This window comes from Oryctolagus cuniculus, chromosome 10 (assembly GCF_964237555.1).
Source record: "Oryctolagus cuniculus chromosome 10, mOryCun1.1, whole genome shotgun sequence".
Taxonomy (NCBI): Eukaryota; Metazoa; Chordata; class Mammalia; order Lagomorpha; family Leporidae; genus Oryctolagus; species Oryctolagus cuniculus.
The window spans coordinates 59759139-59772875 of record NC_091441.1 but is presented as its reverse complement, the minus strand read 5'-3'; the positions used below and the strand labels follow the sequence as shown (position 1 = coordinate 59772875).

Genomic DNA, 13737 nt, shown 5'->3' with positions numbered 1-13737 from the left:
AGGCACAGTGTGCACCGCCACGAACGCTAGAGGGATGGGCAGCGTTGAGAGGTCTCAACAAATGCTCATTCCTCAGCGAGATCAGCCCGAGAGAGCTCCACCTGCGTGTTTTCTGTTAAGCAAATTTCTTGTCATCAAATGCATGGTTTTGGAAGGCTGATGCTGCAAAGAATAATTTTTAGGCGTATTCCCTCATCTTCTAATATTTTCTAAATGGGAAAAAAAAAATGAGCAGCTGGGTCTTTCTGGGGCCTTCTACATGACACACCCTGCAAAGTTTGCCTTCTACAGCATTTTCGAAATTCAGTTCATTTGAACCCTCCCAACCTTTTTTTTTTCAACACCCATCTCCACTTTAAAACAGGAAGAAAAGTTAGTGGGGACTTTAATCATTTCATTACTCTGCCTTCCATGGGACAGCTGCCACACTGAAAATCGCAGCGTTCCTCCTGGGATGCTCCCCGGAAGGCCGCTCTCTGTCAGAAGCCGTGTGCAGCTCCATCGCTTGGCAAGAAGTTCATTGTTACTTAAGCCCAGAAAACTGCTCCATCGAGGACGGAAGCAGTTAATTCTGCCTAGTAAAAAGTCATGAGACCACCAATAAATCAGAACACTTGTGTGACAGATTGGAAAGAATCTGAACACCAAACGCTGGTGTAGTTTTAGGTTTTAAAAACCAGCCTGCAAAACATTGTGTAACAGCTGTGGGCAGTGCCTAGCGAGTTACTCTCAGCAAGCAGAAGAAGCATCTTGACACTATCCACACGAGGAAGAGGGCTTTGTTCCTCTCTAAAAGTAAGGAATTGGGTCTAGCATTGCGGCCACTGTCTACAACACTGGCACTCCATAACAGCACATAAGTTCAAGTCTTGGCTGCTCCGCTTCCGATCCAGCTCTCTGCTATGGCCTGGTAGAGCAGTGGAAGATGGCCCAAGTCAGTGGGCTCCTGCACTCATGCGGGAGACCTGGAAGGAGCTCCTGGCTCCTGGCTTCAGGTCAGCTCAGCTCCAGCCATTGGGGCCATTTGGGGAGTGAACCAGCAGATGGAAGACCTCTCTCTGTGTCTCTACCTCTCTCTATAACTCTTTCAAGTAAATTAGAAATAAATAAGATAAATTTAAAAAATAAAAAAGAAAGCAATGTGTTAGCGGCTGGCTGAAAGATCAACTGGGGATCAACACCAGTTAACCACCTCTAGTTAACAACCAACTAACTGGGCCATATTGATCTGCCACAGACCCTGAAACACCTGCAGAAGCCACAATAAGTACCAACAGGCAACCGGAGCATTTGCTGTCAATCGACCTCAAGTGCTTGCATGCACTCCCAAAGAAGTCACGGGCCGGCCCCACTTCCAAAGCCACGCGGGAAAATTGATTTTTCAAAGCCGATTTTAGGCCTGTCATTTTCCTAGTGCTTATCTTAGATCACCGAATGTGCTTAGGTCATGCTGTGGGGCACCTGTCTCCCTCTGATATGTTTCAGCATTACCTTCAAACCCAAAACCTGCAGGGAGAAGACCACCTCGGAGGAGGGCACCGCAGACACGCCAGCTAACATGGAAATGGCATTTGGCCAGGAGCGGCTTTTCCTGGTGCTATTGGGGGTTTACCCGTGGACCCCCTCTGCCCCCCAGCCCTGTCATGCAGACAGGAGGAAAATGCACCTTCAGGATGCTCAGTGACTTGCCTGATTCATGCTGTCTGATGGGCGAGAGCTCAGGCCAGGAGCCAAGTCTTCTAACTGTTCTTCCAGAACACGCCGGCTGCCCCACCCAGCTCCCAGGGAGCTGCTCCACACCCTGCCCAGCCCACCTGCCTTTTTCTGGCCACCTGCTAATATAACCTCACGTACCATGCGCTAATGTGGGTGGGCCAGATCAATGAGGAAGACCAATGAAAGGGGAGAACTCAGTTTAACAAGAAGCAAACTGTTTTTCTTAAGGCTATAACCCCGTTTGGAGTCCTATTAATTTTTCTCTAAGAAGATAAAATGTCACTCATGGGGCGCGTGTGGTGCGGTGAGTTAGGCTGCCACTTGGGATGCCAGCATCCCACGTCGGAGTGCCAGTTTGAGTACCGGTGCTTGCTTCTGATCCCACTTCCTGCTAACGGGCACACGGGCGGCAGCAAGTGATTGTTCAAGTCCCTGACACCCAAGTGGGAGACCCAGATGGAGTTCCCAGCTCGTGGTTTTGGCCTGGCCCAGCCCTGGCTGTGACAGGCATTTAGGAAGTAAACCAGAGAACGGCTGATCTCACTTGCTCTTTCAAGAGAGGAAAACAAACATTAATGAAAATCTCACCCACAGCATAAAGTTTCTTTCCCAAAATCTCAGTCTCTGCCCTCCCTGACCTCCTGCTGAGCTCGTGCTGACAATGAAACAGTGAGGGGGCAAATGTTCTAGAATTGCTCCAGGGCTCACATTTCCCCGACATCTTACTCACTGAGAACCCGGGAGAGGACAGGAGCAGAAAACAAGGACCTTGGAAGGAAGGTAGAAGGACCCAAAAGCTGATCCAGATAAAAAACCAAAGGAATTAACAGCGCGTCTGCAGCCCTGGGGTTTGGGCACCTGTGATTCAAGCCCTTCCTTGCAGGTGTATTCTGCCAGGGGCGCAGGCTCCCTCAGTTGATTCAGGTTGCCTTTGAGGTGAACAGCCAATTGACTACAAATTTTTTGTTTAAAATCTGAAAGAGGAGCAGGTGTTTGGTGGAGCAGTTGAGATACCCACACCCAAGGGTAGGCTTGTGATGCAGCAGGGTAAGCCCGGGGCACTGGGACCCCATATATTCCATATCGGAGTGCCAGTTCGAGTCCCAGTTGCTCCACTTCCAATCCAGTTTCCTGCTAATGTGCCTCAGAGGGCAGCCACGTGGGAGACCTGTGGCCATTTGGGGAGTGAACCAGGGGTTGGAAGAAATCTCTCTCTCTGTCACTCTTTCAAATAAATCAATCAATCTTTAAAAAAAAAAAAGACACCCACATCTCATATCGACAAAGTGCCTGGCCCCAGTCCTACTCCATTCCAACTTCCTGCTAATGCAGACCCTGGGAGGCAGCAGCTGATGGTTCAAGTAGTAGGGTCCCTGCTACCCACCTGGGAGACCTGGACTGTGTTCCCTGCCCCTGGATTTAGTTGTGGTTGTTGTGGGCATTTGGAGGAGTAAACTGGAGTTTGGGAGCTCAGTCTGTCTCTCTCAAATAAATACATATTTTTTTAAAAGCTGAAAGAAAAATTTCCCCCAAAAGGCACAGTTTGAATTGGATGGACTTTTGTTCCTGCAGATGTAGAAAGCATAGCAGTGGCTACAAAACACGTAAGCCTTGAATTCTATATTGGGGCCAGGGCTGTGGGTAGTGAGCTTGGTGGGCTAAGCTTCTGCCTGCAATGCCAGCATCCTATATGGGCACCAGTTCTAGTCCTGGCTGCTCCACTTCCAATCCAGCTCTCTTCAGTGGCCTGGGAAAGCAGTGGAAGATGGCCCAAGTGCTTGGACCCCTGCACCTACGTGGGAGACCCAGAAGAAGCTCCTGACTCCTGGCTTTGGAACAGCTCAGCTCCAGCCATTGCAGCCATTTGGGAAGTGAACCAGCACATGGAAGACCTCTCTGTCTCTCCCTATCTGTAACTCTACTTCTTAAATAAATAAAATCTTTTTTAAAAAAAAAGTTATATTTTTTGTTTTAAAGCTACTTTTCCAGGCTGAGGTTTCTCCCTCATAGACAGTTCTTCTGCAAACAGAATGACCATCTGCTCACTGGGAATTTCAGGATTGGAGGGTTCTGGAACTCCACACTCAAGCTAACACCTGCTGCAAATTCTTGGTCTGCATTAGGCCAGTGGCACAGGCTGGGTGTGTTGCCCCACCCAGGGCCCTCCCCACCTCATGAGATGCTTTTTTAAAAAAGACTTTATAAGCAAAATCCCACAGAGCTACAACACATGCCAAGAGGGGTGGGCGGGCTAGGAGAGATGCTGATAAATCCCAGTCCATTTGTGGTTTCAGGAAGTAGAACACTCCTGTTCCCGAGCTGGGAGGCAGAGCGAATCCAGAGGGAACCATCCTGCCTGTGCCCTGGGGTTCCTGGATGGGCATCCCTGCCAACATTGCAGCCAAGACACCTGCCAGGCCAGCCAGGGGGTTACGGGGCAAGGCAGTCACTGCCAGGAAGCGAGAATGGGGCATTACAAAGCAATGCGTGGTCAGAGAGAGAGAGAGAGAGAGAGAGAGCGCGAGCGAGCTGCTTTCCACCAGCGGGACACGCCACCAGGAGCTGTCAAACACTGGGCCCTTAGCACCCCACCAGAGAGGTGGCATCACAGCACAGGCTGTGGTAGGCCACACACACACCATTCCCACCATCCCCACCCCCACTGCACTTGCCCCAGGGTAAGACCTCTGTGGTCGTGGAGTGGGAAGCGCCTAAGGCATGAACATACCAGACCTGGACATAGATGCAGGCTTGGCTACTCCCTGATGACTTGCCCTCCTGCAGAATGGGCAGAATGACCCCAGGGGGTTGCTAGGAGAGAACTTCAACAAGGCTGTGGACAATGGGATTAAAAGATAACTTCCTTTTGGTGCAAACACATTTTGAAGTCCATGCCTACGAGGCAGGGTGGGGGTGGGGGGCTAATCAAACAGCTCATCACAAATGCATGCTGGGAAAACAGAATGTTTGGATTTCAAAAAAAAAAATTTGGCATCAAAATAAACTTATCTTTTAGTCCCATTTTCCCACCAACTTTCTGAAGTCTCCTTGGGATAGAAGGGAGATAGCGCAGGGGCTCATTACAATCCAATGATGCAGTCCAGCGAGGAATTGGCACCCAAGCAGCCTCAACTCCCAGCCCCTCAGCCTGCCAATCCCCCACGGGAAGAATCCCAAAGCAATCTGTCCCCTAAGCCAGCCCCCAACCAAGACGGCTCCTCCCCCGCTCAGGGGTGGGGACTGCAGCTTCAGAGCTGGGACTATCCTGAAGCTCGGTGGGTGGCCGGGACTCCAGCTAACTGGCCACACTGACGGTGGCTTTAATGATTAATCAGAAAGATTCCTTAGTTCAATGAAATTGTGCGCATTTGGTTTTAATATGGAAATATAAAGTAAAGCAATTATCTCAGAAGGGAGGGAACAAAGTCCCCAGACCACCTTGAGAACCAGGACTAAATGGGTAAGAACTGCCTTCTGAAGTTAGGTGCATGGCGTCCACGGGCAGCTGCCTCTTCCGGGTCCTGCCTACTGGCGTCAGCCCACTCAGTCCACACTTGTGGGGAGCAACCCGGACTAGACTAAGTTACTGGAATTAAGACTTATTCTATGCATCTGCTCTCCCACAATATGGCGCTGGGAGAGAAGAAAACAGCTTCTACACAGCTGCCTCCAGTTCAGCCAATAAACTGTAGGACTTGCTCCTGATTGGAGGAGAGCAGCGTACTCGGCGTGTGGGCAGCCGAGTTGGGATTGGCGGAGGAGGACTATAAAGGAGGAGAGAGACGGCATGCACCAGGAACATCTAAGGGGAACATCTGAGCAGCCCCCGAGAGAGCCGGCCGGTGGTGTGCTGCTCCCCCGCGGAAGTGGGGAAAGCGGCTAGGGGGAACCACCCTTCCACGGAGGTGGAAGGGACAGTAGCCAACCCGGGAAGAACCAGCAGCAAACCCGGGGAGGGCCGAGCAGACGAAAGAACAGCGCAGGGTCCTGTGTCGTTCCTCCACGAAGAGGGGGAGCGACACACACTGCTGCCGCTGCTCCAGACCTCATGGGGCCACTCTTAGGATTCAGCTCAGGGAAGACAAATCATTTTTTGTTGAAGCAATCCTGCACCTCCAGGGTCAAGAACACTCCTCATTTTCAGTGCCCGGGCACTGGAAAGGGGCAGAGACAGAGACAAGCAAACACAGAGAGGAAATCCCTAATCTTAATTTATTTAAAAAAAAGTTACTTTTAAATTTATTTGAAAGATGAGTTAGAGAGAGAGAGAGATCGATCTTCCATCTACATTCACTCCCCAAATGGCTGCAAGGACCAGGGAACTTCATCTAGGTCTCCCACGTGGGTGCAAGGACCCAAGTACTTGGGCCATCTTCTACTGCTTTCCCAGGTGCACTAGCAGGAAGCTGTATTGAAAGTGGAGCAGCCAGGACACAAATTGGCACTCATATAGGATGCTGGCAGGCAGTGGCTTAACCAACTGTGCCACAATGTCAGCCCCTAATTTTAATTGCTTTATTGTTATTATTTGAGAGCCAGAGAGACAAATATATAGAGACAGAGGAGTAACCATTGCCTGGTTTACTTCCCAAATGCCTGCCATAGGTGGCAGGGGCCCAACCACTTGAGCCATTCTCTGCTACTTCCCAGGGTGCACATTAACAGGAAGCAGGAATAGGGAGTGTAGCCAGGACTCCTAGAGTCCACCCACTCTGAGCTGGGCTGTGGGCGTCTTAACCAGCACAACTGCCAATTGAACATGCCAGAGTTTCGTTAAAATAAGCAAACCACCTGTAGAGCATAGAGGCCAGTGTGAACAGTGACACAGTCCATTGCACCATAGCAAAACGACCCCCTGTAAAAGAAGTGTAAGGCACACACATGCGCACAAACTGTTCTCAACACTTCCTTGGGGATTGCCTTCCACGAAAGAAGGTGTAAAGCTCTCAAGAACTGAGCGCTTGCACTCTACTGAAGGCACAGCCTAAACGAGTGCACCCAGCACTGCTGTGGGGGCAGAGGCAAGGCCACAGCCCTGGGCGGGGAGGCAGCCCAGGCTCTTCCTGCCCTGCCTTGGGGAATGACTCGTCTCCCTTTCCTCATGGGTAAAATGAGTCTCCTGACCGGGTTTCCTCCTCCACCGCCACTGCTCTCTCTCCTTGCCCAAGTCTTCCTCCTTTCCCTCCACTGCCCCTAAGAACTCAGCTCTGCTCACCGGCGTCAATGCCTCAATGGCGCAGCCCGGCCATCCCAGCTGCACAAAGTTCTAACTCGGGCAACCCCCAGGCGTGTGCCTCCAGCCCCGTCCCAAACCACCCCTCAGTCACTGCTGGGTGAGCATCTAAAGGACCCTCCTTTCTGCAGGCCTCAGATTCTAAGGAAAAACTCATGGGATGGCTGGGTGAACAACACTTGCCAATCAAGAGGCTTCTAGATTCATTAGAAACAACTGAGCAATTCTACCAGAAACAGTCACTCCTCTTTCAGAAAAAAAAAGAATGTGTCTCCCTTTGTCTTCATTGATCCACTGGTCCTCAAAACACAGGAAACAGTCATTGAAAAATAAGGTGACCCATTCTTTCCCTATCCCTAAAAAATCTGTGAAAAAGGTTAAGACAATTAGCCAGTGCTAATTTCAAGATTTTCAAGTTCATCAGCCAAAAGCAGCTGTATTTTTTCAGGGCCCACACTTACAGTGCAGTACAGAAGATGCACAAATACGCTTAAATTATTTACATGCTTATGATGGAAGAAAAAGACCCAGATTGCTTATTTTAGTTTTGTTTAATGAAACAACAGAAACATCTGTCATTTTTGATAGCAATTTTGTTGTCCTTCTCGGTGGGTGGCAAAGCCCCACCAACTGCCTTTCATTACCCCACCAATCCTCTGGTGATTATTCACTCCCCACTGACAACCAAGTTTCACTGAGTTTTGATCAAACACAATAATTAAAGCCTCATTTGGTTTTCCAAGCAGCTAAAATAATTTGTGAAACTAAAAACAAACCATCTGTCCAACAAAAAGCATCACCTTTCAAAATGAAACATGTTGTTTAGCTCTGAGTTGTCACAGTATTAAGGTTGTAGCAAACCACAAAAGGCATTTCTTCTAGCAAAGGAATCAAATCTTGCAACAAATCATTCAGTGCTGATCTTTAAACAAATGCATTCAAAGTTAGTTCATGTCTCTACCACCACCTCTACAATCTTACTTGGTTCCAGTGTCTCTGATAGCTGACCAGGCACCCGAGGTGCTGTATCTGACAATTTATGCTGTGTTTGCAATGTATCCATGCCAGTGTGACAGCCCATTTCAGCCTTTTCCTCTGTGAACTAGAAAGCAGGGCTCGCCCCTCACTTTTTGTTCGTAGCCTAACAGGAGCTGTCCCTTCCCTGCTTGCAGGTCCCTGTGGGATCCAGCCACCATGTGGGACCCAGTGGCCACCTCCACCCCACGTGTCCGTAGGCTCATCCACTGCCCTGTGGAGTACAAAGTTCTGTCTGTCCCTGAGTTTTGCCAAAGGCAGAGCCGCCTACCGACTATTCTTTGCTGTAATGACAACTGTGCTCTAAGACAAACAACTTATTCTTCCCGGAAAACAATTTCACCCATCACATGTGCTCCCCGGCAGCCATTCACTGCCATCGCCCATCTTCTGATATCTGCCAGACACAGAACCTCAAAGGCTCCCCTGATGACAACTGGCATGGATTCAGGGGACCTGCACTCTGCGGCATCGCTTCCTCTTTGTTTGTTTAAGAGGGTGAAATCTTTCTAAGGAAAAGAGATGATTGGATCCTCCCCCTGGTCTTTAAGGACCATTCTCTCCTGACAGGCTTTGAGTGAATCCCCAAGTCTAAATAGAGTAAAAACCCCACCCGTAAGCAAATTCGTCCTGAGGACTCTAGCGATCTATAAGACTGAGAGAAGTCAGTTTTATATCAGTAGACACCGGCTAGCCAAACCCCTCAGCTAATCCTACATTTAAAGATTTTTAGCAGTATACATTTTGGAATCTCTGAGCGCCCCAGAAGGAGCAATATGGATCTAATTAGGTACAGCTGTCTTATGTTAGTAATAAAATCGGACGGGGGAAAAGAAGAGAAGCGGGGGTGGGGGTTTCATTTGTCCCTCCTGTCCCAGGGTGATGGCAAACGCCCAAGCCCTGCGCATCCTCAGCGCTCACTCGGGGCAGTCCACGCTTCCCAAACCGCCCAGCGTGGCTGGTACCCGGCTCGGCACTCAAACTTCCCTGTGGCTGGGCTCTTGCCAGATCTGGGAGAGATTTATGAAGGGCTGGAGCCCAGCGCGCCGACCCCACTCCACCCCCACGGCCCAGTCCGGGCCCGGCGCGCCCCGCCCTCTCCTCGACTCCAGCACTTACACGAGCGCGGACGGACAAGGCATCTGGTTCCAGGCACAGTTGTACTGCGCCTGAATAAAACTCTCGCTTCCCTCCAGCACCGAGCAGCTCACATTCTTGTTCACGATGTACGCGCACCAGTTCCTGGGGAGAGACAGGGAGAAGGGCGCAGTGTAAACCCAGAGAACAATGAGGCCGGGAGAGGGGGCGAGCTGAGTTCAGCTGCCGACCCAGCAAGGGTCAGGGAGTCGGTCGCCCCCTACGCAGGCAAAGCAGGCACCGGAGGTGCGCGGGGAAGCCTCTGTCAAGTAAGCACCTTCACCCAACCAAAGGCAGGGGAGAGCCGAGCACCCACGGTCCCCGGGCTCCTGGAACTCCTGGGAGTAGCTTTCCGATCGCCCTGCTCTGCCGGACACTCCCTGAGCCCCATGCCCCAGCTCTGGCCCCAGGACGGCCCGCGCTAGCCGAGGAGCGCACGGCCACCCGGAGGAGTCGCTCCGGAAAGTACAAGGCGGACCCCACGAATGCCGCTGGTCACCTTCAGAAGGGCAGCTCCGGAGCGCAGCGGCGGCTCGAGGAGGAGCACGCGGGGGCCCAGGGCGTTTGGGGTTGGGGCGAGCAGAGGGGGCGCGCACTTACTTGTTCCTGGCGCTGGGCCGCACGGGGTACCCAGGCTGCGGGCCGGCCTGGCACAGTCCCGCACCTCCCAGGACCAGGAGCGCCAGCGCCCAGTGCCAGGGCGCGCGGGGCCGGGGCCGGTTCGGCGACCACATTCTGTGCTCTGCGGGCGGGTGTGCCCCGCCTGCCCGAGCCCGGAGCGCGGTGGAGCGGGACGAGCGCCACGAGGCTGCCGGCGGCCCGGACGCCGCCCGAGAAGGCAAGAGGCTCGGGCACTCGGCGGGGCCCCCACCCGCGCTCCGCGGCCGCCCCCTCCGGCTTCTCATTCCCACTTCTCCTTCTGCAGCCCTGTGCGCCCTGCGCTGCTCCTCGGTCTCTCAATGACGCACAGGTCCCCCCGGGTGCCGCCCTCTTTATTTCACTTCCCTCTCCGATACGTGACTCTCTCCAGCGCGTCTCCCTGTCTCCAGTCCCCTCGCCTCTCGGCAGGGGTCTGGGGGTGAAAGAGCTAAGGGGTTCGGGATCAGGGTCTCGGTTACAGAATTTCCAATTACTCATTCCTTTGGTCTCTTCCCAGAATCGGAGCGACTCCGCCTCCCACCTTCCAACCGGCGCGCCCCCGGCCCCTCGGGAGTGGCCGCAGTCAGCGAGTCTGGCGGTGCCCGCGCCACGCCTGGGTGCCGGCCTCCCGGGCCGCACGAAGGACGTCTTATCAGTCCCCGGGGGTGCGACGTCGGGGGCTCGCCTCGGATTCCTTCCTCTGGCAAGCTGCGGCCATTGTCCCAAGAGCTGTATGGACTTAGAAGACTTCAGGGGGCCATGAACGCTGGTCGCACCCGTCGGACGATTTCCAAACCTCGGGGCGCCAGGACAGCAGGAGCCAAGCCCCGCGCTTCCTACAGCGTCTGGAGTGCCGGGGGACTCTGGGTGCCCCTGGCGTTTCACAATCTCTCTTCCTGGTGTCCCACCCTGAACCTGCTTGTCCCGTCAGGATGAGGGCATTTATTCCATCAGTGACTGGCCCTGGCCGGTGTTCAGACACTGCTGGACGTTTTTCTTTGACTGTATACTTTCTGCCTAGTCTTGAGTGACCCTAATCTCTACCAATTTCTTGGGGGCTGAAAGAACTCCTCGGAAGAATGGTAAATACACCCACCACGAATGCGTGGTCTTCTCGGAGGTCCCTGGGGCTGGGGGTGGGGGTGGGCAATGAATTTGAGATGAGCACTGTAGTGAGGTGACAGGAGGACAGCACAGGTTGATTGCAATGTGAGCTTGTAACAGGGCGCTGTGGGCTTCCAATTGTTGGGTGCATAATAAAGCTTTGCTGGGACTCACTCCCAGGTTAGCAAAGGCAGCCCTTGGCCCACTTTGTTTCTAATATGCTTTGATGGTGGTGGGGGTGGGGGGGCAGCTTTTTGATTTGCAAATAGAAGAAGAAACTTCTTCACAAGAGCCCAGCAGAAAACTATCCCATGTAAGGACATACTGTGTCCATGAACTCTCCGAACAGGGATCATGCAAATAACAGACTGAAGTCATCCCAGCCTTCAAAAGAGCCACCCCCGGTGGGAGGAGGGAGAGGGGAACTACAGAAAGGGACACAAAGCTGTCTCGGGAAACCCAATCTGAATCTTAGGACCTCCTTATGCTCCTGGTCCTGACACCATCGCCGTTTTGTCCATGATGGGCCCGAGAGAAGAAACAGAGCATAGACATCAAGGCTGAACTGATCAAGTTAAATCTATTTTTTCCACTGAATCGAAGTCACACTAGGAAGCTCTCCCAGAGTCTGAGGAGCAGCTCTTCACTGGGAAGACCATGATGTTAGATGTAAGCGGCTATAAATGGTGCTTGTCAGTGAATAGATTGCATGCTGAGCACCTGTTACCTGCTCGGCACTGTGCGAAAATACAGAGGATTCATGAGCGAGCCATGACGTGGACCTGTGTTTGCAGAGCTTCAAAGCGCTCCTGTGCAGATGCTGCTACGCAGCCAAGTAAGCCTGTGTTTACTGCACCTGTTGCTCCAGACACAGACCCGGGGATACCTGGTGGTGGGCTGCTCCGGGAAGATGAAAGGATGCTCTTGGCTTTTAGGAGGCTACCAGGGGTCTAGAGGCTGAGATCCCAAGGGAGTCTGTGCCCTGTGTCTTCTCCCACCAGAGGAAGAGACACAGACAACTCAGGAGCTGCAGAAACAGGGACAGGGAAGCTGTTGGAGTGTGGAGAGTAGGAAGAACCAGACTAATTGAGCAGATCATCTGGTTCCAGCCATAGGCAATTATGCGAGTATAACTGGCAGAATGCTCCAAGTGTGAAGTCTTCATATGCCCCCAGTTACCTTAAAGGAACCCTTTGAAAACTGTTAGTTTTCCTGTAATAATCTGAAGGAATTTCTACTGCTTTTAAGACAAAAATAGGGGTGGTGTTTGACGAAGAGTTTAAGACACTTGTGTCCACATTAGAGTACCTGGGTTCAATTCCTGACTCCAGCTTCTTGCTAATGCAGATTCTGGGAGGCAGCAGTGATGGCTCCAGTCACTGGGTTCCTGTCACCCATGTGGGAAACCTGAATTGAGTCCCCAGCTCTTGGCTTCAGCCCCCTAGCCCTGCCATTGCATCATTTGGGGAGAGAACTAACAGACGGGAGCTCTCTCTTCCCTTCTCTGTCTCTCTAAATAAATAAATAAACAAAACTTTGAAAAGTGATCCGTAGTAACTTACACCCTGGTGTGACCAACTTACCTAAAGCAAAAATCCAAGGTAGAACTGCTTTGTCAAATCCATCCCCTCAGCCACTTGATGGTCATGATAATGGAAGTCCATCAGCTCTGTGCTAGGGACACTGCCCGTGCAAGCTGTAAGCCTGCTAGGCATCCAGGGCACCAGATGCCACCTCATTTGCCTGGTGGAGAAGGAGGGTGGGTGACCATTACTGAAGCAGCAGTCATTTGTTCTTTTGTATAAAACCTACAGGGGCAGGTGCTGTGACATAGCGGGTTGAGCCACTGACAATGGCACCGGCATAGCATATGGGAGCTGGTTCTGGTCCTAGCTGCCCCACTTCTGATCCAGCTCCCTGCTAATGTGTCTGGGAAGGCAACAGAGGATCGCCCATGTCCTTGGGCCCCCTGCGCCCATGTGGGAGGCTGTGAGGAAGCTCCTGGCTTCTGGCTTTGGATCAGCCCAGCTCCAGCTGTGGCAGCCATTTGGGGAGTAAAACCAGTGGATGGAAGATCTCCCTCTCTCTCTCTCACTCTGCCTTTGCCTGCCTCTCTCTAACTCTGTCTTTCAAATAAATAAATATTTTTTAAAACATACCATTTGATAGGGAGATAGAGACTAAATTATCTCTGAGGAAAAACAACTGGCTATAACATCCAGAAAGATCTAAGTGGTACAATTTTGTTTACCCCCATCAAGTCTCTAGACTTCAACATTTACAAATAATAGCTATCCTATCTTATCATAGGCTTTGATTAGGTAGAGTGGAACAGAGCAAAGAACACTCTCTTCAGTTTTTTGTAGCTGCAAATTTCCTATTGGCTATGTATAGCTAAAGTCAAAAGTCTCAATACTTTTTAAACTCAAGACAGATCTTATCAATCGATTGATCAGATGACCTTATTAAGGACAAAGACCATTATTTTAATCATCTTTCTTGAAAGACACCAGGAGTTTGTGTTCCCACACTGATTAAGAGTGTGTACCTTGGGACCAGCACTGTGGCACAGCAGGTTAAGTGGCTACCTGCAACAGCAGTGTGCATTGAGCGCTGGTTCCAGTCCCGCGTGCTCCACTTCAGATTCAGCAAACCAAGCACTTGACCCCTGCCACCCACACGGGAGACCCAGTTGGAGATCTGCGCTCCTGGTTACGGCTTAGCCCAGCCCTGGCTGTGGCAGCCATTTAGGGAGTGAACTAGTGGATGGAAGAGCTCTCTTTTTGCCTCTCTCTCTCTCTGTAACTCTACTTTTTAAATAAATAAAATAAATCTTAAAAAAGTGTGTACTTTAGCACATTTTACACTGTCAC

At 51.5% G+C, this 13737-nt stretch overlaps 1 protein-coding gene across 1 annotated transcript in view; it reads right to left on the bottom strand.

The window, feature by feature from the left end:
• The window catches only part of EMILIN2 (elastin microfibril interfacer 2), a 62532-nt gene extending 52405 nt beyond the window's left edge, over positions 1–10127 (bottom strand). Inside the window, exons 1-2 of the mRNA XM_002713587.5 lie at positions 9722–10127; positions 9104–9226 (exon numbers count right to left, since the gene is read on the bottom strand). Of these exons, the coding sequence (XP_002713633.3) occupies positions 9104–9226; positions 9722–10026 (428 nt within the window). The 5' untranslated portion in view covers positions 10027–10127. The remainder of the gene's footprint in view (positions 1–9103; positions 9227–9721) is intronic.
• Between the last annotated feature and the right edge of the window lie 3610 nt (positions 10128–13737).